Genomic DNA, 24,736 nt, shown 5'->3' on the forward strand with positions numbered 1-24,736 from the left:
TTTAGTTCCCTCATGGACTTTTTACAGTTTTACTTGTATATATGCTTATTAACTATTATTCAAAACTACAGAATTCTTCAATAAATGCGCATGAGCTTAATGAACCCATGTACTTTTTTTTGTTTCGCATTGTCTCATACTGTGTGCTGCTTTGATTGCACAGGACTCATGGGAGACTGTTGGTAAAAAGAAAAGTGTTGGAAAAGAAGGCATTGCACCAGAGGGTAGAGAGAAAAAAAGTGAAAGGGAAGGCAGAGGCCGTGGGGGTCCAAACAGACGTGGCAGAGGGGCCAGTCGCAACCAGGAAGGTGTGTTTTAGTCCATGTATCCAAGCTTGCATGTTTATGATTTTTTTTTATCTACGCTAGTGTCTAAATCTCAATTTGTCATGAACTTTGACATTTTGTATTCTGTCTAAATTGCAAGGTATAGTGAAGAATTCACCCTAGGTTATGGGACTATGGGTTGGCTATGCTGTATTTATTGCATGTACTCAGTTTATAAGTGGAGCCTAAATTTGCCTAATGTTGTTGTGGTCATTGGAAATCAGGTGTATAATCTTTCATTCTCTCTGACATTGTTTTTAGGGCGGTCGGAAGAGAATGGCTTTGAATCGGCTCAAGTAGAGAGAGGAGGAGAGCGCGGGCGCAGAGGAAGGGGGAGAGGTTAGTTGGATCATACAAACTTCATGATATTATTCTCACTCACACACTGCTAGTTTGTTTTATTTGCAACATTAAAACTGAATAGTAAGTTACTTTATACAAGTTAAAATATGAGTATAACCCATTATAACTAGGGTTGAGGGTCAATTTCAACAAGAATAAATTCCATGATTCCAAGGCATTGAGAATTAAGATTCGATTCTAGCGCTGCAACAATGAATTGATTAAATCGATCACTAAAAACGTTGGCAACAAATTTCACAATTAATTTGTCGTGACGTGGAGATGTTTGATTATTTAAAATAAAAACTTGAGTTAAGCGTGGAGCGGAGTGAACGCACTCTGCCTCTGTCGTGCGCTGATGCCAGCAGAGTTTGGCACCTCATAGACAGGACAGAGCAAAAAGACGAGCTGAGGTAACGTTACGGGAAAGATACATGGTGAAGGCTGAGATTTCTGTGACCCTAGTCATCCAAGGTGTGGGAGCATTTCACACTAATTAAGCAAAAGCAGCATGACATGAACATTTCAAACTGAGCTTTGATGTGTTGGCTGGTGCTGAGCCAGAGAAAGATGTTTCATATTATCACAATTATGCAGTGTTTTTAACCACTCAATGCTTATTTTATGTTTTAAATATGCAAATACTTCCGCTAAATGTAGTTTTGCTAGTACTTGTTTGTAAAACACACAAGAAAGTCTATGGAAGTCTAACAGTCCATTCAAATATAATTTGTTGATGTGTTACTTTTACTACATGTATTTGATTTAAAAAATAAAAAGTTCAATGTTTTTTTTTTTTTTTTCTAACCGGCCAGCCGCTTGCATGCATTTTGGAAGTAATTGGTGAATTTACATGCTGAATTCTGCTTTTATGAATAAAGCAAATGGCCTGACGTGATGCCCATCTCACGTTATAGATCACGATCAAGATTATTTAAACGTCTTTTAAACAACAAAAACACTCACACGTTTTTGTGAATAGAATATCAGGTAGTTGATGACATGAGCAAGTGTGTAATATGTTATGTATAATAGTATAATAATATATTATGGCAAGAATAAAAGCAAAAATAAATAAATAAAAAAAGTACACTTAATAAACAATATAGATGTTTATATATATATATATATATATATATATATATATATATATATATATATATATATATATATATATATATATATATATATATATATATATATATATATTTATTTATTTACATATATATATATATATATATATATATATATATATATATATTTACATATATTTATATATATATATATATATTTATTTATATATATATATATATATATATATATATATAAATAAATATATATAGCAACCCATGTTGTCTTGTCATTAAATATTTTAATAAATTATAAAATATTTATATTATATATATTTTTAAAAACAATAAAAATAATTAGTTTTAAAAATCTTCAATGATATTAATGATATGACTTGGTTCCGGAAACTTCTTACCTCTCTGTTAATCCGTCTGACTTTATGGTCAGTTTCTTTTGACTACATCCTGTCGTTTTAAAGAATATCACAACGACCGAACGCAGCAAGTATAAAAGCCTCATTGTTTCGTGAGGTGCTTGCGTAGTCAGTGGAGGTGCGCTATGCGGTGCCAGGTGAAAGTATAAATCCAACTTTAATAGTAATGCATCAGTGGTATAGTTACTTTGAATTGCAAAACTAAAGACACGTTTTTATTCACTCGCCCTTTTTGGGTCATTAACTTCTCCATCTGTTGTCATGTATAGCTACACTGCAAAGAAGCTTTTCTTACGTAGTTATTTTATTTAGTTTCCAGTCCAAATATCTAAAAAAATCTTAAATCAAGACTAGACAAGAAAAATGGCATAAGAAAATTAAGTCATGCCTAACTTCAGTTTGAGATTATTTTTCTTACCCCATTGGCAAATTTTTTTTTTCTTGTTTTAAACAATCACTTAATATTGAGGTGTTTTTTGTGTTTTTTTACATACTTTCTCAGGCTGTTTCATCTGTCTAGTATGCAACTTGATTCTAGTATGTAACTTGAAATGACTTTTCGTTATTTGGATTGAAAACGGGACAAAACTATTAAGTTGGTGTTTTTATTTTTATTATTATCATTATTACAGCTCAAGGATGTTCAAAGAGCAATGTGTGCCCTTTCTAAATATTTTAGCTGTTTTTGAAAAAAGGGTTGGAAATGAATGCTTTTCTTTTTTTTTTATCCTATTCATCAATTATCCAAAAAATAATTGGCAGATTAATCGATTATTAAAATAATCATTAGTTGCAGCCCTAGTTGATTCCATTAAAGAGAATTCTTTGTTGGAAAGTCTTTGTTTTAGTTAAAAAGAACTGTTTAATTATGTAACTCTAACTTTTTTTTTTTCTCCATTTGATCTGCGGTTATAATGTGCATCTATAAACAAACGGCAAACCTGTCCTTTGTGAGAACAGCCAATTTCTTTTTCTTTTTTCCCCTTATCAAGTTTTACAGTCCACACCTGCACCATACAGAATTGTGCTTGCAAAATTATTTTATTTTTTTAACCCAATGCTTTTGGTTTGAGGTCACCAGAAGTGTAATTGGAATCATTTTAATGTATGCCTTAGTTTTAGCTTGTACTAGATTATACTCAAGTAGATTCATTTATTTTATGTTTGTATTATGTTTGTATTTTGAATGCAAGATAGAAATTGAAAACATTAATTGGGTCTTGTTGTTACAGATATATACACTATCGGCAATAAAAATGTTACTATCTGGGTAGGAATGGACCCAGTTCCTGTGTCACTATTTTTATACAATCACTGAACAACATTTGTAGGGCACTTCATGCAGCTGAAGTTTTGTTTAAAGCAGCTGCAACTGTAAAGAGACAGGTTGCCCTAGAACCCAACTGTTAACTACCATTTGTGACATGACATGGAAATGAGCCCTAAAACATAGAAAGGCTACTAAAGGTCAGAGTTTCCATAATTGTAGAATGATCCCTCATTAAAACTGTATCATTAAGAGATGTCCACATGGATTATAGTTCTCTGCTGCTCCAATGGATTTCTGGTTGTTTCTGTGAGTCTATGATGGATTTCCATCAATAGCTGGTTTTTCACCTGTCTTTGTAATAAATGTCTTAATTTTAGCTTGATTAGGTCTTAAAATAAGGAAAAATGAGATGTGTATTGATCTATGTGATTAAAGCCTGGAGTGGAGCGGAAGCACGTTCCACTCGCTACTAAGGGTTCTTAATATAAATGTATACCCGGGTTTTCTATTACCTCTCATGAAAAAACTGCTCTGTCCACTCCATGTTAAAATATAGTTTTGTGTATTTTTATTTCATGAACACCTGAAGAAAATGTTTGTAAATGGTTTGGGAATTATTAAATATCCGCTTTAAAAAATGGAATTACACAAACATGTCCAAATGTGTACCTGAAGTGTGTGCATCTTCTCTTTAATTTTCTGACTGTAGCGTGTTAAAGGTTTTTGCATGTAAGTTTTTGACTTTTATTAGGATTATGCATCATGTAAACAACATCTCATCTATTGAAACATTAAGTATTATATTAAAATTACTTAATATCTAGGGCAAAATGTTGTTAACATTACTATAGTCGCATTACTAAAAAGCGAAGCAGAATTGATTTAGCAATAATCTATATGTTAATGGTGCTTTCAGTATATTATTATTACTTCTGACAGTATACAACTTTAAAGGATGTGGCCTACTTGAAGTATCAAGATCACGTCTGTGATCTTTTGTGTTTTGAAATCCCTTAAATTTAAGGGGGAATTAAGGGCAGTCTTAAGCAAAAATTACCCCTTTTTTGCAACCGTATCTTTAACTGACATATCTTTAAACTCTGCCTTTTGTTTTCAACCCTTTCCAAAGCCCCAGCTGGCCCAAGGCATTGGGCAGGCTGAACAAGGCAGCAGGCCATTGACCACCATCAGGCCCCGGAAATGACTGAGGAAATGCGACTAGCCCAGGCACATGCTGGCATGCTCACTTTAGAGGCGACAATGGAAGCTAGCGTGAATGAGATTAAAATCTCGAGGTTTACTTAAGATCTTTAACAGCTGAATTAATGCGTGAACTTTTTTTTTCAGCAAATGGAATAATTTTTGGTGACAAGTCTTATTTTGACATTTACTTTGCTAAAATGTGTTCGCAAAATTACATTCTGGGCCTTTTTGTTTTGTAAGTGGCTGTTTTTGCCAGTAAAAATTACTATTTGTCTTTTCCCAACAGAAATGACCATCAGCAATCAAAAATGCATGATTATTCAGTGTCATGGCTTTGCAATAAAAAAATGTGGTTATAATGGAAGTCAATGGGTCAAAAACAGCCACAATTATCGAAAGGGTAGTCAGTTTAAACAATACTCAAGCATTAAATAATTTGATAATTAGCAAAGCATGTTTTCCTATAGCAGTGAACTGCGTAATGCAGATTGTGTAGGTCTTGCTTATTTAACAAATCTTATCCAGATCATCAGCTTGTTAGTGGAATGTCCATGGACTGGTCTTTGTGTGTAACGAGACAGACTAAATGCTCCAGGACTGGAGTTGGGAATCACTGTAAAAACAATTAATAAATAAATTAATAAAAGCGACAGGTTTGCTTTTTTAAAATAATTTTCTTTTGAATTTTACTAAACTATTCTTATTGATGTCATTTCAGGTGTTGGAGGCAGAGGAAGAGGCAGAGGAGCTGGAATAAGCAGGTCCTCTCAGGGAATCGGGTGGGTGTTTAGACATTCTATCAGCAATATCTCTATTCCACAAATATATATATATATTTTTTTTTCGTTCTCACTTTTCCTCTCTTTTGTTTGATTTTGACTAGTAGGACTTTCAACCCTGCTGACTACACAAGTTCTGCTGAGGCTGGAAATGAGACTACTGAAGGAGCAGGTGAGGGCTGTTTGTTAAATAAACTTTAATAGATATATTTTTTGCCTTTTAATTTTTGTGATATCACAAAGATAAGAATTTTGCTCTTAACAAAGAAGGTTTTCTATGTTTTTAATAGTTTAATTTATTTGCGGATTAAACCCTTAATGAACTAAATAATCGTTCAATATTCAAAATCAATGTAAATTTTTCAAATTAATCAGAGTTTGATTTTAGGTCATATTGTACAGCTCTAATTCAAAGCAGTACATTTTAACATCAAATTCAAAAAGTAAAAAATTCTCAAGCTTTCGTTTAACTGACAGAAAGTACAAATAAAAGATTTCCAGTCTGTTCAATGACAAACTTTAAACTTATGATTTTATTGACTGTAATACTTTACAAAAAAGGTTGAGGTCAAATAAAATTGAAACCATTATAGAATACCAAAATCAAATGGGGTTTGATTTTGTCCACAAAGCAGGTGTAAGTATTCTACCATAAGTCATGAGAGTATTGTCATATTGTCATTTCTTAATGTAAAATGACAAAAAACTGTGGTCTTTTCCTACATCTTTTCACGCTATTTTATGGAAATTAGTGAATCTAGAGAAACTTCAGTTTGTAAGCAGAAAACCTCAGCTGAGTGGGGGAAAAGTTAATAATAGTAATCACCGTTCTTCCCCACTTGTTTGATTATGAATTGCAAGAATTATTTTCATTACAATTATTTCATAGATTTAAAAAAAATAAATAATATTCAGTTTAAATGTTTAATTTAGTAATTAGCTTGGATTTTCTTTATGACCACAGAGATTTGAGTCCTCATTTTTTTGTGTGCCCGCGGGGTCTAAATGCCTTAATGTCTTATTTCAAAAATAAAATTTTAGTCCTTAAAGTTTTAAATTCACTTAAATATAGTCTTGCAGGTCTTAAATAATTTTAAATGGGATTATACTGATCTTTTATGTCAGGGGTCACCAATCCTGGTCCTGGAGGGCCGGTGACCCTGCATTGTTTAGCTCCAACTTCCCTCAACACACCTGCCTGGGTGTTTCAAGTATACCTAGTAAGACCTTGATTAGCTGGTTCAGGTGTGTTTGATTAGGGTTGGAGCTAAAATCTGCAGGACACCGGCCCTCCAGGAACAAGTTTTATGTGCTTAATGTGCTTTTTTTTTTAAGGGCAAGTAAAAATCTTTTCCACAGGCCATTAGAAAAAAAGCTCCACAGGCCATTAGAATTGCAAGTCTGTTATTAAATTCATACTGGTCTCAAGGCTGGTTCATACTTCTGCGTCGAGTGATCGGCGTGACCTACGGAGCATGCTTTGCACATTGCCATGCATTTGGGTTGCTCTGCAATAACACTTCCGAAACACAAGCTGGCAGTGAGGTTCTTATGTTCCTCTGTGTCAGGATTCTTCGTGGGCGCTTTGTTTTTTTTTGAACATTACCTTAATGTAAAAGTAGCTACAACTCGCTCATTCAGAGGTGGAAAATGGCAGACATGCAACAACCTTAATCGTGAGGTAAACACAAAACAACAGTTTCCACCTGGAGCTTTCTCAGCCCCGCCCACACTCCTCAGACCTACCAAGCAGACCAATCACAGAGCTTGCGTTACACATCGATGTGATGTGTAGTTACATTTTCTGAGAGCTATGTTTTGATGTCAGCCAAGGCGAGGGGTATGCGACTGCAAGTCTGCACTGGACCATACGCATGCACTTGATGCAGAAGTATAAAGGCTGATTTATATTTCTGTCTCAAGCGCACACGTATGCTCTGGCGCAGCATTTGCGCGGTTGCATAGCCCTCGCCATCTCTGACTATTCAGTTTCTGTTCCTGAAAACTACTGTTAGATTAAAAAACATGAAAGTGTAGTGTTTATTTTAGTAGTATATTTGCTATATTGTTTTAGTTTGTGGTTTTGCTTGTAGATTAATATTTTTCTTTTTCTTTTTTTTTACTGAGAACATTATATATTAGACTGTACCAAAGTTGTGACACTAAAACTGTCATACAAACCAAACTGTGAGCAATCTGTATTGTTTTATCTCTATTTTGATTATCATTTATTTCACCAATTATTTTGACCTGACTGTACTTTCAGGAGCCTGGAAAGACAATCTGGAAGACTGGGCTGCTGAAGACTGGAACGAAGATGTGAGTGAGCTGTTAAAATTAAGCTAGAAAATGTGATTATTGTGAGATGTCAATGTATGCTCATATTTCTTTCATTCATCAGCTATCCGAGACCAAAGTGTTCACCGCTTCCTATGCTCTTAGCTCCAAAAACCACATGGAACCTGGTCAGGGGTGAGTGCTGATTTTCTATAGCAAGACACAAGATTTTATTATGAATGATGTATGTGGTTTATAAAGAAAGTGATTTCAATTTAGATTAGTTTAGAGCAGGTGTTCTCAACCTTTTGCAACCTTTTATACTGCAAGTTTCAGTATAAAACAATTACTGTCGTATCACCAGCCTCTCCAGAGTTTCATGTAATTTCGGGTGTTTCATTTTTAACTCTCGACTTCTGTTTTAATGGAATTTGATACCGCATGGCGAAGGGAAAGAAAAACCTCCGCATTTCGTGACTCGCTGGTCTTTTAAGGTAATCAAGTCGCTGCTTACATGGTATACTTTTAATAAGAGTAGTATCTTAATCATATTAAAATCTGAGTATTGGTGTCTTATGTAAATGTACTTTGACAGCACGCGACTCCACATGACACTTTCTAAGACATTCTAAAGCCTTTCAGCATGAGCCCTCAAATGTTTTAGTAAGTTTGATGTGTTTCCCCCTTAAACGCAATGAAAGCTTCCATTGTTGTGTCACAGGGTTCCCGCGGGTCCTTAAAGTCTTAAAATGTCTTAAATTAAAATCCGGGAAATTAAGGTCTTAAATTGTCTTGAATTTTACCGTAAAGTGGCTGTAGGTATTAAATTTTCAGCCGGTCTGCTTAATGACGATAGGGAAGCGCAGTGATCCACCGTAAAACATCTAATAGTTGATTCATTCAGTATGTGATACAGGAGAGAAATGACAGTCTCCGTGATTTACTAGCTTATTACGGTAGATCGGGTAGAGTATAGACGCTGACGCCGGTCTGCACCTGCGTGCTGTCATTACGCGGTTGTTGATGTGAGGTTCAAAATGCAAAGATGGGAGAATGTAAATTTAATGACGTGGCAAAGAGGCAATGTGCAAACTCTGCAAAAAGACCTTTTCGTTAGGGACCATGGGGCTCAAAATCATCGAGTATCACATGAAAGGAGGAAAGCAGCAGCTGGAAGTTGCAGCAGCTAGTCATAGCGGGTCCAGGTTAATCCCTGCATTATTTACAGCTCGACCTAACAATGTTACTAGTTTAGACTAGAGCTGAAGATCTTTGTTGGGTTCGGACTTTATTTTTATCATTTTAGACGGGGTCGTGCCGGGCTTGGGCTTGCGCAGTAAATGAACAGTCATGTGATGCATTTCGATTAGCGCGAGGAAGCAATTAAATTGTTTGTTACAACATTGAAATCCATCCCTGCAAAGGTTTATCAAATGATGACAGAGATGTCAAAAAGAGCGAATTATGTCAGCGGTCAGGCCAGCCGCCTGTTTTACTCGAACAGTCATTCTAGCCGCTGGTATATCAAGGTATTTTGGCGGTCGCTCATACACTGCGTATTACGGTAGAGCACTAAGGAGCAGTGTTCAGCGAGCTGACAGGACATGACGAGGCCACTGCATTGAAACCGCTGTCATGGAAAATGAAATGAATGTTCTTGACTGGTGGAAGATGAACAAACAATCCTACCCAAAACATGCTAAATTAGCCAGATCAGGAGTGTATCCCGGCCAGTAGCAGCAGCAAAAAAAAGGTGTTCAGTTTTTATTATTATCCAATTCATCAATTAATCAAAATAATTATAATTGACAGATTATTCGATTTATTAAAATAATTGTTAGTTGCAACCCTAATCTTTACTTTATTAACTGAAAGAGCCTCTCAGATATTAGGCTTGTCTGTCTCCTGAGAAATCAAACATGCGTATATGTACATTATTAAAAAGATCTCCTAAGTTAAATCTATTTGGAAAGATGCTTTTACCAAAATAACCACTGTAATTAGAAAAATTCAGTTTAGTAACAAAATATTTAGCAAATGGAAACAATTAGATTTCTGTGTGTGTTGTACATTTATGTTCAATAGCCAATATAAAGACGTTAGCATTTATTAAGCGCAATTCACAGATGCCAAGAATGTACATTCAGTTTCACGTTCTCAGCAAAACAACATCAAATCTAACTTGCTCTTGCCGAAGATAAAATAATCTTCTGACATTTTATGATCATTAGTTATTCTGAAAATATCAGCAGGATAATTAAAGGTGCTGTATGTAAATTAATTGACTTGTAAAATAAAAACGAATGCACGCAAAGACTTAGATGTTCAGTCTATTATAAAGTCTTCACCACTTTCTGTACTGTGGAAACATCAGTTACAGTAAGGCAGAACCGCATCAAAACAAGGCTGGCGTTTACATTAAATTGATGCTTTTGAAGTAAGTTTTCTTTTCTTTTAATTATGTACTTTTGTTTCTGCTCCACAGTTTGGATCTCAGCTCTCTGTTGCCTAAGGTGACTGAGGGCAACTCTGAGCTGCTTGGGATGGAGCCGTCATGCCCTGATACTCTCACTCAGAGTCTGGTGTTCACCAACTCCCAGCAGCACAACAGCAGAGCGCACACACACAGTTACGCTTCTGCTGCTGCTGGCACTTATGCACATGCCGCATCGGTGAGAACATACAGACAATGTGCTTGACTGCACCTTTGTTCTAGTTTTACTTGGGCAGTCTCAATACTATGGCTTTTTTTACCTGTTTAATAATTAAATGTACAAAGTACTGTTCAAATGTTTGGGGCTAGTTTGTAAAATGTACATTTATAAACTATACAGTTTTACTGGGGCAAATCTTTTCTTCTATTTCTAGTACTTTGGCTATTTAATGGATTTTTAAATATATTTTTTAGCCAATTTTATAATTATTCATACTAATATACAGTACTGTTCAATTGGGTTCCATTGGGTTAAGTCAGGAAAATGTATTATACAAATTATTTCCTACAAATGAATGGTATTTTTGAAGTCCCTATTGATTTAAATTATCCTGAAAGGAAGTATTTTCAGCACTGTAATAACAATTGATTTTTGAGGGCTCTGAATTATCATGCTACTTTTGCCTCCGTCACAGGAATAAATAGGTGAAATGATTATTTAAATCTGAAATTAGGTGGAAACTTAATCATAAATACACATTTTAGCAGATTAATCACAAATTCAGGAAAAACAGCTAAAAAATGTTATTGATTAAATTAGTCCTGTGTGACTTGGCCTAATATCAAAATCTTGATTAATTGAACATTTTAACTCGAAAGAGTGGGGTCACGTGACTCCACGCACGGTAGGGAAAGTAATTGGAAAAAAATTACCTGATAAAATGCAGATTTTCACAGACAAAAGATCGATAATTTGAATGTTGTTTTACATTACTTTTTGAGTAATCGGCTAACCCAAAAACAAATATTTTTGTAACACTTTAGGTCACAATACATGCTATTAACTACTGGTGTATTACCTGCATATTATTATAGGCCTGTCACTATAGTCAATATATTGACTTATCGAGCGACATATGAAAATTAGGGTGGTTGATTGTGGAGTCGCTGATATGATATATGATCTATATCATATAAAGAAATTTAAGATGATTATGAGGCTACATAATATGACAAGCTAAGTTTTTTTTATCAAATGCACATGCTGTGAACACACACAGACAGTGCGTGCGAGAGAGAGCGGACGGTGGAGGTGAAGAAGACAAAATGCGAACCCACTGACTTAACCAAGTTAGGATAAACCAGTTGCGATGGACTTGGTTTTAAAGCTATAGTCTTCAGCTCTGGTGTGGGAACATTTTGGCTTTTAGCCAAATGAGAATAATAAGCCCGATAATGTGAACGACAACTAAATGTGGAGTTGTTTCAGAACAGTGTCAATGAAAAAAGGCTACACAACTTACCATAAAGGTGCAGTAGGTGATTGTTTTCAGAATCATTTTTTGTTGTGCTGGTTGAAAGTCTCTTCACAGTCCAATAGTAATGATTAAGGTAAATAATCAAAATGTGTTTATATGTATTTTTATATTCTGGATACGGCATAAAATTAAAATAAAAAATTCATCCAATTGAATATTGTTGGGCTGACATCTCTCATAATTCCAATAAGTAGCCCAAACTGTCTGTCAACAAATGTAGATTTGGGCTTTTGTGCATCTCTGTTCATGCTTATCCGCCATTAGCGTGTGCATGTCTGCATGCATGTCGCGCGTTCATGACATGTGCACACTAGACGGTCACAGTCACGGTAAAATAAAATGCTGAATTGAACGTTTTTAAAATACTGAATCAATATTGGAGTTACTTTTGCAAGCTGGAGAAAGGACAACACCATGGCTGAAGTATTTCTGTTAGACAGGTAATGCTCTGTATAAACTCTTAGTCACGCAAAGCTGATGTAGATTGTGTTGTTATGAATGGGTTATATACACAGAAGTGTTGTTCAGCCACTGAAATCCTCCGGCGAAAGATAATATGCTAACCGGTTAACATTTTGGCAGATCACCTACTGCACCTTTTAATCACACCTAAAACATAACCAGCCTACCCATTTTTTCAACATGGGAACAACAACCCCAGTTAACTGTAATGGATGCATTTACCTGCCAGTGCAAATATAAACATGACAGCATGAAATTGCACACACAGGCAGGTACCATTATAAACCTAAAGAGATGTAGCCATTAAACACAATTAAAAAAACAGCATTTGAAAAAAAAAATGCTGCAAACATTAAACAAACAGTCCTGTCTTGGAATCTGCTTGCTTATTTAAAAAATGGTACCTGAGATGCATTAAAAGTCTACTTTAGACTTACACTTTTTTTGTTTACATCTATTTATTATTACTTATTTGTTTTCAATTTTAAACCTAAATATTCTTCAAAATGTTCTTTGAAACAGTGTACCTGAATTTTTACACTTATATAAAACGATTTTTTAGTAGTGACATAAGTTATAAAGTGGCAATAATATCGTTTATCGCAATTAATTTGGGTGCAATATATCACTAAGCAAAAAATTGATATTGTGACTATATTATTAAGATACTAGCTGTTCATTAGTAGTTAAAAAGTAGGATCCTATTATGCATCCCTAATCCTATTATTCATGACTTCTTCCTTACTAACTGTTAATAAACAGCTAATTCGTGGTTTATTTGGATTGTAGCATTAGTTAATGGTTTGTTAATATCGACCTAAACTAAAGTGTTGCTCCTATTTTCTTTTAACAACATTGGTGTTGAGGAAATTGTTCTGACTTCTTGTTTTGTAATGTTTCTGTTTTCCTTCTAGTCCATGGTGGGATCCAGGCTCCCTCAGAGTGATGTACAGAGAATTGAACCAATCATCACACCCCGAATCACCCCTTTGTCCAATCAGGTTTCAGTGCCCCTCAGCAGTGGTTCTGCATCTGTTGAATCCACTGCTTCATTGCCTCTCGAATCCACACCTACTGTGATTGAGCCCAAGGAGACCCCTGTTACAACAGCTCACCGTTAGTATTACATTCTGTGCTAGAAGTTTTGATTGTGTTCATGGTGTAAAAACTAGCAATGTTATTGGCTGTTGGAATCTAACCACATTTAAAAGTTGCCTAATGTCGAACAAAAAAGATTCAAACTGTCGGATTACATCTTTTTTGTTTTAAGTGGACCTAAAGGCCCAACCTGACCCGTCCCCCATCCTGAGTCATCTGTCCCAGCATCAGAACGCTGCACTCCAGTCAGACCTGCCAACTCAGGCCCGAGATCCAGCCCCACTTCCTCCACATGATGGGACTACTCACACACTGAAACCCCTCTGTGAGCCTGTCTTCACGATGGCGGAGTTGTCACAACCCAGAAACATCAGACCACAGAAACGAAGAGTGCCCCCTCCATCTAAGGTAATGAATACACACTGCAGACTTGAGTTCTATTTTTTTGTGAGCAGTGTATTTTCTCGGCCTTAAAGGTCCTATGACATTCAACCAAGTTTTAGAGGTTAGTATCAGTATGTTAGGTTCAAGGATATCTGTAAGCTAGTGTGCTCCAAAACAGTGACGACATGTGTATTTAGAATCAATAAACCTGATATAAACATCCAAGCTTGCGGTTTCACATCTGCCTAAATGGGTAGATTTTCCTTAACATCGCCTCGCACTTCAGTTTTTCATCAAATCTTGACCAATCAAATGCTCTAGTATCTGACATGTCCTGCCCCCTTCAGGATGTCTTTCATTTGACATGTTTGAGTTCTCTTCCTGGCAGAGCAATGAAAAAAACGATATGCTACTGGCTGTTTTTTTTTAATTAAGTGGAGGAGCTACTATGTCCCGCCCTGTCTTTGTTTCAGTTGAGATTACGTCAGATGTTGAATAAAAATGCACTTTTCAGAGCACTTAACAAGACCTTTGAAATCATTTAAAGAATTATCCTAATTTACATAAGAACAATGTGTTAATATTAATAATGTGTTTCGGTTGCCAGATCCCCTCTTCTGCAGTAGAGATGCCAGGCTCTGCTGATGTGTCTGGGCTGAACGTGAAGTTCGGTGCGCTGGATTTTGAATCTGAATCTGCCGTGGAGAATCTCAACCAATCAGAAAGTCATCATCAAGAACCAGTGGCGGAGGCTCCAACTCAGTGCAGCCTATACACCAAACCAACTGCCATCAGGTCTGTTTGGCCATCTGTGTAACAAGTAAATGACTGGTTTTATTTAAGTTTCCGTTAAAAGAGTCGTGAAACCCTGTTTCGGTAGTGTTTTTTTTTTTTTTTTTTTTTTTTCACCAGCGATTTGAAAAGATTTTGGAAAGAAATGAGGTTTTGCCAGCTGTTATCAGGTCAGGGACTGCATAAAGGGGTGTTTCATTACACACTGGTAAAATTTAGAGCAATGCTGAAAGCAGCAGTTTGCAAAAGCAGTTCTGAGAGCAGTTCTCCCCATCAGAATCCTGCCCGAATCACACAGTGGTCTGATGGATGAAATTGCTGGTTCACCGCTTTTAAATAATGAACACATTACCAAACCAAATAATTGAATCAACAAGTAGAACACACTCATTTGTGTGATGTGCTCTGTTAAGTTATTCATCCTGTTAAGTTCAAGCAGACAGAAAGTCTAAACGTTTTTAATTATGTCTAATTTGTGCAACCAAACATGAAGTTTTTTTTAAAAAATGCATCTAAAACTGTGCCAGAGCTTCACAGGCAGGAGTTAATTTATCAGGCTAACTAGATGTTGCATCTGGTAATAACTGTATTGTTAATCATTTTTTCATGTTAGTAAACACTAGTGGTGGGCCGTTATCGGCATTAACGTAAGACTCTTATCGCGCGAAAAAGAAAAAAATATCGCCGTTAATCTATTCTCTAAGTTGGGTTGGGAGCTGGGTCTATTCTACACAAGATTTGATGACTTTCATCTTGATATTTTATCGCGGATGTATACCTGACCGGTGAGCCATCTGACATCAAATCAGCAGGATGCCTGACTTTAACTGCAGTTCGGCAGTTTTACTTTAACTCATAAATATTTTATTCATTCCCTGTGAAAAACTGGGTTATAAGACGCAAATAAGGAGTAAGGACTGGTGAGAGTGTTATCGAATTATATAAGGCTCGCCAAATAGAAAGAAATAAAACCTACGCATTTTGCAAAGTTTTGTGTGGGTGTGTGCGCGTGTGCACGGGGTCCTTGACTGACAGCCGCGCAGCAGCAGTTTTAACATGTGACACGACATCTGAAGTACAGATGCCACTGAGTGTAGTGACACTTCTGGTGGCATTGCCGCTTTTCACTGTCATGTCACTCGGTAGTGTCGTGGTGCTATGACATGGACACATGGCTAAGCTTAATGAAACTAATCAAAACTTGCAAAACGGTATTTAATCATTACATGACTTTTAACAAGATTTATTGCGTCGCAAGTTAGTTTATATGCTGGACTACTCCATGATGTTTTAATTTAAAAGCATCTATTTTATGTATTCGAGTTATACTTCGCATATTTATTGCTACTATGGATAATATTTAGTCATTTGACAATAGATATCAGTGGATATCAAACTTTTTGTGACATGCTGGTCTGTTGTGCCATATATTATTGAATAGTGGCGATTCCTTTGTTGGCTACAATATGGACTTCGTTTGTTAATTAGTTTACTTTAATAATGCCACTTATATACATACTCCATGTCTTAATTCCATTTTTGTTTAGTTCAGTTATGAATTCAGTCGGATTAAGGTAATCAAAAATCACTGTTTGGAGCTTATGTAGGCCTACAGTTCAAAATCCATGTTTAACTGAATAAACAGTTAGTAAACACAATTACATCTTCTTGAACAATTTTTCTTTACCAATTTTTGTAGTAGAACAGTTTCTCAAGCAATTTGAGCTTTTTTTTTTTTTTTAAACAGGAGATGAGCCCCTGGTCTAAAGCGCCACTTGGCTTGAGAAACCCGTTTTCAAAGACTTATTACTTGGGTAGCACATATATTCTGAATGCCTTCGGCAGAATTCAAATGAGCCATTTTAATCTAGATTAATCCCTAAATTAATTTAGAGGAAATAGAATAATCTATGCCCGCCTATAGTAAATACATTAATGCATCATTATTTTTTGTGTGTTACTTTTTATTTTAGCTACTTTGCTTTAACCGTTAAATCCTACTAGTTTTAGCTTAAATGTGGCAAAAATAAGAGATTTAAAAAACTTTTACCCCACCCCCCTTGTTTACAGTAGCAAGTTGGCATGGCAACCGGTTGATATGGTATGATGGCAATATGCCAGAGGCAGCATTTTTAAAATGTACTTATTTAAAAAAATATATATATATTTCTGAGTGCCGCATTATGTTTAGATGCAAAGATGTGCTTCGTGCGAATAGTCCCTAATCAAATCTTTTTTTTATTTTTTTCTTATTATTATTATTCCCATTTTAGTGAGTCTTTAGGTAGCTTGCCTCCAGCAGCAATGGAGCCCAGTTACCCCTCAGCATCTCTGGGTTTACCAAGCACTTCAGTCCCTCCTGCCTTGAGTCCATCTTCAACCAGCAGAGTGGAATCATCCAGCACCACCCCTCTAAGTGTATGACCTTTATTCTTTTCATTTGTTTCCTCATTTAATGTGCTTTTTTTTTTTTTTTTTTTCTTTCAAATTCAAAATTGCATTTCGTGGGATTTGTTGCTTTGTAGATGCTTTGTTCTTTGCAGCCCATCCAGAATATGTACTCTGTCTATAGATAACAGTGGTGTTGGTTATTAAGTCCGCCATGACTGGATGGGGAAAAATTACAGTACATATTTGTGTTTGTTATTGTGAGTTGTATTACTTTTTAAGATGGATTTGGGGCAAACAAACACAGAGCGGTGTTAAGTTTTCAGGTTCTTAAACTATTCTGTGGTTGTCCTTCGCAATCTCTGATGTATGTTTGACTTACTGCAGGGGTGGCCAACCCTGTTCCTGGAGATCAACCTTCCTGCAGATTTCAGTTGCAACCCTTATCAAAGACACCTGCCTGTAATTATCAAGTGGTTTGATCAGGGTAGGAACTAAACTGTGCAGCAAGGTAGATCTCCAGAAAAAGGGTTGCGCACCCCTGACTTACTGTGTACATGGTTGTACATCAGTGATGCAAAGCTGTTTGGTTAGAAAGTGATGCACTAACAAAAAACATCATCTGTATTTAGATGACTTATGTTTTAATGCCAATCAGAGTCTAGAAACACTTGTTCAAACTATTATTATTTTTTTACTTTAGATGATAGGTAAATGGTGTTGTTTATCCAAAAATCAATATTTGCTTATTTGCTTTCCCTGAGGCTGCTCAGTGATATTTTTCGACTTTGAATGAAAACCACTGACTTGCATTTCATCAATCAAGTACCACAGTTTCATGTTAAATTCTGGCTCTACTGGATTAAAAAAAACTTTTACATGGCTAGAAATGAACCTTTTTGCAAACAACCAAAATATTTGCGGTTGTGGCTTCCTGTCCAAACCCACTGAGATTATTTGTTTAGCCTGTATATGCTTTTTGACTGTTAAAGTATTATTAGCCATTGACTTTCATTCAATGAGTTACCAAGGGCCACAGTTGCAAAAAACTTTAGAGTTCTTCTGAAGTAGAAGACCCTCAGACCTCCAAAGTACTAGGTGAGGGTAAATTGCCAGCAAATTTTTAAATAAACAAGTATATTCTGAAAAGTTAATTGATAAATTGGTTTCTTTTTGTGGACTAGGCTATGGAGGATGAGGAAGCTCTTGGTTTTCATCTAAAATATCTTAATTTGTGTTCAAAAGATGAACAACGGCACATCCAGACATGACTATGGTTTGCAGTTGGGGAGGAGGAAATATTCCACAGCTTGAGATGCTTTTGTGTGGTTTCTAGCTTTGATATTGGTTTTCATGTAAACCAGTAATGTGGGTTATTTCAGTAAGATGATCTTTGTGAGTTATCAGTATTGATGTTTGTGTGCATAAACGTGCTCCTTGAGCTTCAGAAAGCTTTTGGATAAAATTCTCAGTGGTCTATATGAACTAAATGTCAGCTAAAACTTATAACACATGGCTGCATCTGTAATTCCATAATTTCATGATCTGGGGTTGACAATAATTGATAAAATTATACCTTAATCTAAAAAAGTAGCTAAAAGGCCAGGTTGAAAGCATGGCTCATTTAGTATGTCTAGATAGGTCGGTATAAGATTCTGACCTTGATGATAACCTTGGATATAAAAATCACAGTATTGTGATTACTGCTCTAAAAAAGGTTCTTTTGAAAGGTTTGGGTAAAAAAAAAAAAAACTTTTCCCCCCCCCATTAAACACAATATATTTTATTTTGAGACACATTTAAAATATTTCGTAACGGTAAACATGTCAGGGAAAATAATTGAATTGAATCATTGACTACTTCTGTTTTCATTTGTTTTGAAAACACAGATTTCTGTATGATTTAAAACGGCATCTTTGGAGATCTTTTCTGCTGGAGATACTGTTGTCCTAAAAAAAAACATAAATAAAAAAAATCTTACATGTACCTCAGAAACAGAGTTACAGAAAATTTGGCTTTTAAAAACCTTGACTTTTCCAAACCGTGGTATACCTTAAACGGTTATCGTCCCATGCCTAATTCGTAATGTATATAGTACGTACTTTAGTTTAATAAGGTAACTAAGTAATTTAACCAAAATAAGAACCTTTTGAGTGTGTGGTTTCAGATACAACCCATTTTCTAGATTGTTACAGGTGGGTTTGTTTGGTTAGAGATGGAGAAAAACTCTAAAGACTAGTTCTGCAGTTGTCCAACCCTGATTTAGCCTAAACCTGTTTATTAATTTTCCCCAGAATGGATTCACTGAAATGAGGACATCCAGCACACAGGAAGGTAACAGAGTTTTGTGAATAGCAGATTTTCCATTTGTACGTTCTTTTCTATTTGAATATCTAAACAAATGACATTGACCTGATTTATTTGCAGCAGTTCCGTCAAGCACCCCTCAGACTGTATCCGCTGTTCTGCCCACCGAGAACGGGTTGCCGTCTTCATCGCTTACATCTTCCTCTTCATCCGCACCGCCTGCCCTCAGCGCACCCCTTCCATCACTTAGCAGGTACTGTCATTCCTTTAGGCTTACAGTCTAAGGATTCCCAAATAATGAAATGAGTGTGCTTATGGTGTCATGTTTGCCTGTTCCCTCAGTCATGTGAGCAGTGTTAACTCCCCTGCTGCTTCTGGACCCACCAGCTCTTCCCTAAATGTAAGTATCTTGTCAGGTCCTCGTATTTTCATTGTTTTTTTTTTTCTTTTTTTTTTTCCCTTCAGGTTCCTCGCTATATTTCCACCTTTTCCTGACCAGTTTTTAAAAAGGCCTATTGACCACCTCTGTGCATGCTGCTCTGGTTTAGGAAAGGCTTACCTGCACACCAGCCATCTCAGTCCCGAATGAAAGTTTTTTTTCATCAGCAGGGGCATTGTGACTGTGCAAAGATCTTGGCTTATGCCAAATAACATAGATATGCTGATATTTTTTAAATGTCAAATCCCCGCACAGTCACAGTTTTAGTTTATTTGTATTAAAGAGCCTTTCATTTGTATTGTTTTTTTTATGTGAAATTCATTAAATTTGTAACTTGGCTACAGTCAAAGTTTTGGTTTGTTTATGTTAAAAAGCATAAACCATTTTTTTTTTTTTTTTTTTTTTTGCACTTGTCGAACTTTTGAATTTTAGAAATAGCTATTTAATTATGGTAGAAAACATTTTATTTGGTAAAAATGTGCAGCATTTAAGAAAAAATGAAAGGGCGCTTTTTCATAATAAATTTGTTGAAAATACTTTTGTTAAAATCATATCGTGAATCAAATTAGATCGTGAATCAGTATGAAATTTGATTCGTTTTTGTGTGTTCATGTGCAGCTTTTTGGTTGTTAGCCAACAACAATTGCTTTTTAGGAGGTTTAATATCATAAATTTGTGAGTGATATCACTGTTAAATGAAAGAAAATGTTTTTTCATATCCAGATTGGCACCGATGTGAATGTGAGCTTGTCAACATACTCTGGCTCTGTGTCAAGCGTGTCCAGCTCAGCGGTCATCTCGAATGGCCTGAGCACAGGAACCCAGAGCATCACCACTAATGGCCCTTCTGCTCCCTCTGCAGTTCGTTCTGCACCTCCTCAGACTAACATCACACCCTCCAACAACACTGGTCAGTCACACAAACACTGTTCTAGCAGTTGGTAAAATGCTTATTGTTACTGATGTTTTATTTAAATATGTATTTCTGTATTTTTTTTATTTTCCACACATTCCTCCAGGTAAAGCGCCTCCAAATTTGGCACAAGGAGTACCGCCACTGCTGCCCAGTCAGTACATCATGGGCCCTGGTGGCCTCCTCCCTGCTTATCCGGTTAGTTCTTTTGCATATTATATACAATATAGGCATTTATCATTTATATTTATCTAATAGTTTTTGTTTTTAATCTTTGTCATCTCTTCCTGAAGCCAATCTATGGATATGAGGATCTACAGATGATGCAGTCACGATTGCCCATGGTAACAAAGTCGTAGCTTCTATCAGCATTACAATTGTTTTTTTAAGTGCAAACTTTTAAAGAGCACAACAAAAACTCTTAACAAGTTAAATTGAACTTTGATTCATTTCACTTCCCTGGATGCAGGATTACTATGGCATGTTTCCTGGTACAGCACTAGCTGGCAGAGATGGAGGATTAGCAAGCAATCCCTACTCAGGTAAGCAGCCATTGTTGCAATTGCTTTAAAATGCAAAGACTGTTAGACTACTATGAGTTGTTGCATTCCAGTAGAGGTCTTTTAGCTCTTAGATTTTTAGCAACATGAGTATTTAATTTTCAAATGAAAGGCGGTAGCAGTTGTCCACTTTTGAGAGCTTCAAAGCATTTTGTCTGACAGTAGTTAGTCACTCAGGACATTTCATATCAAGTAAATACAGGACATTACATGGGTTTCTTGACATAAGATCTAATGGATTTTACTACATTGATTGTGTGGAGAATAAAAACAAAAGCAAGTGTCCACAAAATGAATCTTAAGCAGGTTTAGCGAATTTCCACTGAGTGGTCTGGTAGGGTTCACTACTTTTATGGCTGTTTCCACTGTCAAAAAGTACCTAAAAGTGAACCGTACCACTTTTTGGTCACCTTTTGCAAAGGCTGCAAGGCAGGACAAAGGGTACCAAAAGGCAGAGCTAAAGACTATTGGTTTACAGAGATGCGTCACTCACAATAGCAGGAGAATGAAAACAAAGGAACCACCATTTTTAAAAACAAAGCAGAGACATTACACCATTATAATATATTATATACATAATAACAAACCATGGTTGACCCGAGCCCAATCAAACCTTGTCATCGTCTCGATGAACGGCCGCAAAGCCAAGAAGAACATGTGTCCTCTGTGTCCTGTTGTTGTTTTATGAGCCTGTCTAAAAGTGCGAGAGGTTTCACTCTCTCCAGGGAGCTTGCGAACATGTCTATATTTGAAACAGCAATCTTCTTGGACTAATGATAATAATTTGCGCGTGATTATTGAAGTGTTCCCGACACCATATCCTTTCAGAAATGGACAAATGTGAGAGTGAAGCGTGAAAAAACAAAGGAGCACATTGTTTCAGCAACCTGAATCATGATCAAACTGCCTTTTGGATATTGTACCCTTGGTACCCTTTAGGCAGTGAAACGCAAGCCTGATAAAGGTGACCCGTACCGACTCGTACTGTACCAGTCAGTGGAAACGGGCCATTAGAGTTTAGAAACGGGAAAGCAAAGATGAGAACAGTCTAAATGTACAACTCGTGTTTCTCATTACAGGTGAGCCTACCAAATTTGGCCGCAGTGACTCCAACTCCCCAGCCCCTGCCACCAGTCTCTCCACAGTGCCCCCCTCTCAGACTCAACAGAATGCTGTCCCCCCACAAAATCAAGGGCCGCAGAATCCAGGTCAAGCCCAGCAGGGTCAGACCCAGGCCTTCCTCAACCCACCTCTCCCTCCAGGTTATGGCTATACCAGCCTGCCCTACTACCCCGGGATGCCAGGAATGCCTAGTGCCTTCCAGTATGGCCCCACTGTTTTCATGCCCCAAACATCTACAAAGCAACACAACATGGGCCCATCCAGCCAATACCAGCATCAGGCTGGATACAGCCAGCACACATATGGACCAGGTAAATGTTTTAAACTTTTTTTTAATCAACACCAACAAACCCCACACTACAATGACATCAATATTATATGTCGTCAACATCGGTGTTGCAGAACTACAACCTCAGTTTCAGTTTGGCATCGTTTTAGCATATTTGGTGATGCATTTAACAAAACTGTTTTGCCTATTGTAACAAATTTCATATCTTATTTTATTTTTTGCATGGTCTGAACATGAACCGGGTCAAATTTCTTAAAAATCGGACCAACTGCCTAAAAATATCAAAATGACTGATTTAACTTTTACTGACTTTGGCAAAATTGGTGTCTATGTTGTCAGCATGACCCAAATAATAACAATACAATAAGCCAAAATAATATAATATACTATACTATACAAGTTTTTACCAATTTTGAAAGTTTCATTATTTTTTGTTGATAGATGGTTTATTACTCTTGACCAATAGGTGTGGTCTATATGTGTGGTTTATGTGGTGTTGGCAGTGTGATGTGCCAGTGTTTCCTTAAGCTTGATTGAAATACACTTGAGCTTTGCAGAGATGTAGTCTCAGATGCAGTTTGGCATCTTGCCAGCCCATTTTTAGTGCAAACTGTCAACATGATTGCATAATTCTTTGTCAGCATGATCTGAAGAGGACTTGAAGATATTACTTGTTTTTTTAAATGTATATTAGACAATATTACCATTTATTTAAAAAAACTCCCCCCCCTTTAAGGTTTTGATGAGCTGTCCCAGGCTCATGCTGGCGGAGAATATGGGAAAGTAGGATATGGAGGGAATTCCCTGTCACAGTCCAAAGTGGTCAACAATAATACAGGAAAAGGTAAGTGTTGGTGGTCCATGGGCTTCTGCACATTCAATGATTCAAAAAATGCAACTTACTAAAACGTGTATTGTCATCTTTATTAACTGAATGAAAAAACAAAGCAGACTTCAGTGTTTTTAATGGGGCCCTTAAACTAAAGTTTTTAAAATGAGGATGTACTTTTTCAATGAAATATACAATTTTGAATGTATCTGGTTCCTTTGTTTTTAGATGCAAGTATGAAAAAAAATTGCCATTTAGTTAAAAATAGCCACTTGTAAAATTAGGCTTGAGGTATTAGCATATATTGGGTATTATTTAAAATTAATGTGTAATCTTATTATTGTTATGCTTGAGACTGTTACACCATGGGGCAGATTTGAGAAATGTAATGACACAGCAGTTTTTAAAACAAGAGGTCCATGGAAGAAAAAATGTTTTAGCTTTGCATTTTAAACATTGACAATAATTATATTCATTTTTGTCACGTGTGGTAGTGAAAATGCTTCATCTCGTCAACATTCCATATATAAAAAAATATATGTATATATTTTATTTTTGAAACTGGTACATCTTAAAAACATGCTCTGTGGTTTATAAGTTCTAGTGATATTGTTACATTTTTCTACATGTAAACACACTTACTGAGTTTTTGGTATCATATCAACTCAAACTATTCAACTCTTGAATAACTTTTGCAATTGTAATTAACCATTGTGAAGTTTATAGCATTCATGTTATTTGTTGCATCGCTAATCGATTTTCTTTCTCAGCACCAGGACTGTCGGGATCTACGAGTTCAGAGCTCACTGGAACAGTATATAGCAAGAACCAGGTGAGGTTCTCCTTGTGTGTTTGTTTTATTTATTGGGGATCTCTGTTTCTATAAATCAATGTGGCTTATGCACAGGGACTTTCAATTCTTAGTAAGTTAGCTCAAGATTTTCTGTTGCTGTCATGCCACTTTAAAATCAGCATGTTTAAGATATGGTTTCTTTAAAAACAATGATTTTCAGTGTCTGATTGATACACCTTATAAAGTGGGTTTAATGAAGCCAACAATATTTTCAGTGGAGTTTCTGATGGCATTTTTATTTAACGTCTTTCATGTCATTTTGAACAGCTAAATGAATGCTTAAGTCTGTTTGACTGATTATATTTTAATTAAGTTACATTATGCAATAAAAATGACCTTATGGAATTGAAAATAGTCTCACCTTTCAACAGAAGTTTATCGGTGACTGTGCATATAATAATAATAATAGCATTCCTTACATTTCAAAATAAAAGAATATCAAAATGAAGGATTATCAAAGCGCTTTAAAAAATTTTGGGGGAATCTCCTCCTCCACCACCAGTGTACAGCATCCACCTGGATGACGTGGTGGCAGCCATATTGCACCAGACCAGACACCAGCTGATTGGTGGAGAGGAGACGGTGATGAAGCCAATTATTGTATGGGGGTATTAGGAGGCCATGATG

At 36.1% G+C, this 24,736-nt stretch overlaps 2 protein-coding genes across 17 annotated transcripts in view; both read left to right on the top strand.

Moving 5' to 3' along the window:
• The window catches only part of grk5l (G protein-coupled receptor kinase 5 like), a 785,510-nt gene that overhangs the window by 642,173 nt on the left and 118,601 nt on the right, over positions 1-24,736 (top strand). The window lies entirely within an intron of this gene.
• ubap2b (ubiquitin associated protein 2b) overlaps positions 1-24,736 on the top strand; it is a 34,640-nt gene that overhangs the window by 4,649 nt on the left and 5,255 nt on the right. For 4 of the 16 annotated variants that reach the window (XM_087263762.1, XM_087263760.1, XM_087263761.1 and 1 more), the window contains exons 5-25: positions 164-308; positions 588-665; positions 5,364-5,424; positions 5,529-5,596; positions 7,691-7,743; positions 7,826-7,896; positions 10,187-10,373; positions 13,050-13,251; positions 13,406-13,641; positions 14,225-14,412; positions 16,683-16,827; positions 19,092-19,131; positions 19,225-19,357; positions 19,447-19,504; positions 20,267-20,453; positions 20,563-20,654; positions 20,750-20,800; positions 20,926-20,998; positions 22,096-22,449; positions 23,164-23,271; positions 24,027-24,088. In XM_087263762.1, coding sequence (XP_087119888.1) covers positions 164-308; positions 588-665; positions 5,364-5,424; positions 5,529-5,596; positions 7,691-7,743; positions 7,826-7,896; positions 10,187-10,373; positions 13,050-13,251; positions 13,406-13,641; positions 14,225-14,412; positions 16,683-16,827; positions 19,092-19,131; positions 19,225-19,357; positions 19,447-19,504; positions 20,267-20,453; positions 20,563-20,654; positions 20,750-20,800; positions 20,926-20,998; positions 22,096-22,449; positions 23,164-23,271; positions 24,027-24,088 — 2,592 coding nt within the window. 16 annotated transcript variants of the gene reach the window in all.

Source organism: Danio rerio, chromosome 8 (assembly GCF_052040795.2).
Source record: "Danio rerio strain M-AB ecotype USA chromosome 8, GRCz13ab, whole genome shotgun sequence".
NCBI classification, from domain to species: Eukaryota; Metazoa; Chordata; class Actinopteri; order Cypriniformes; family Danionidae; genus Danio; species Danio rerio.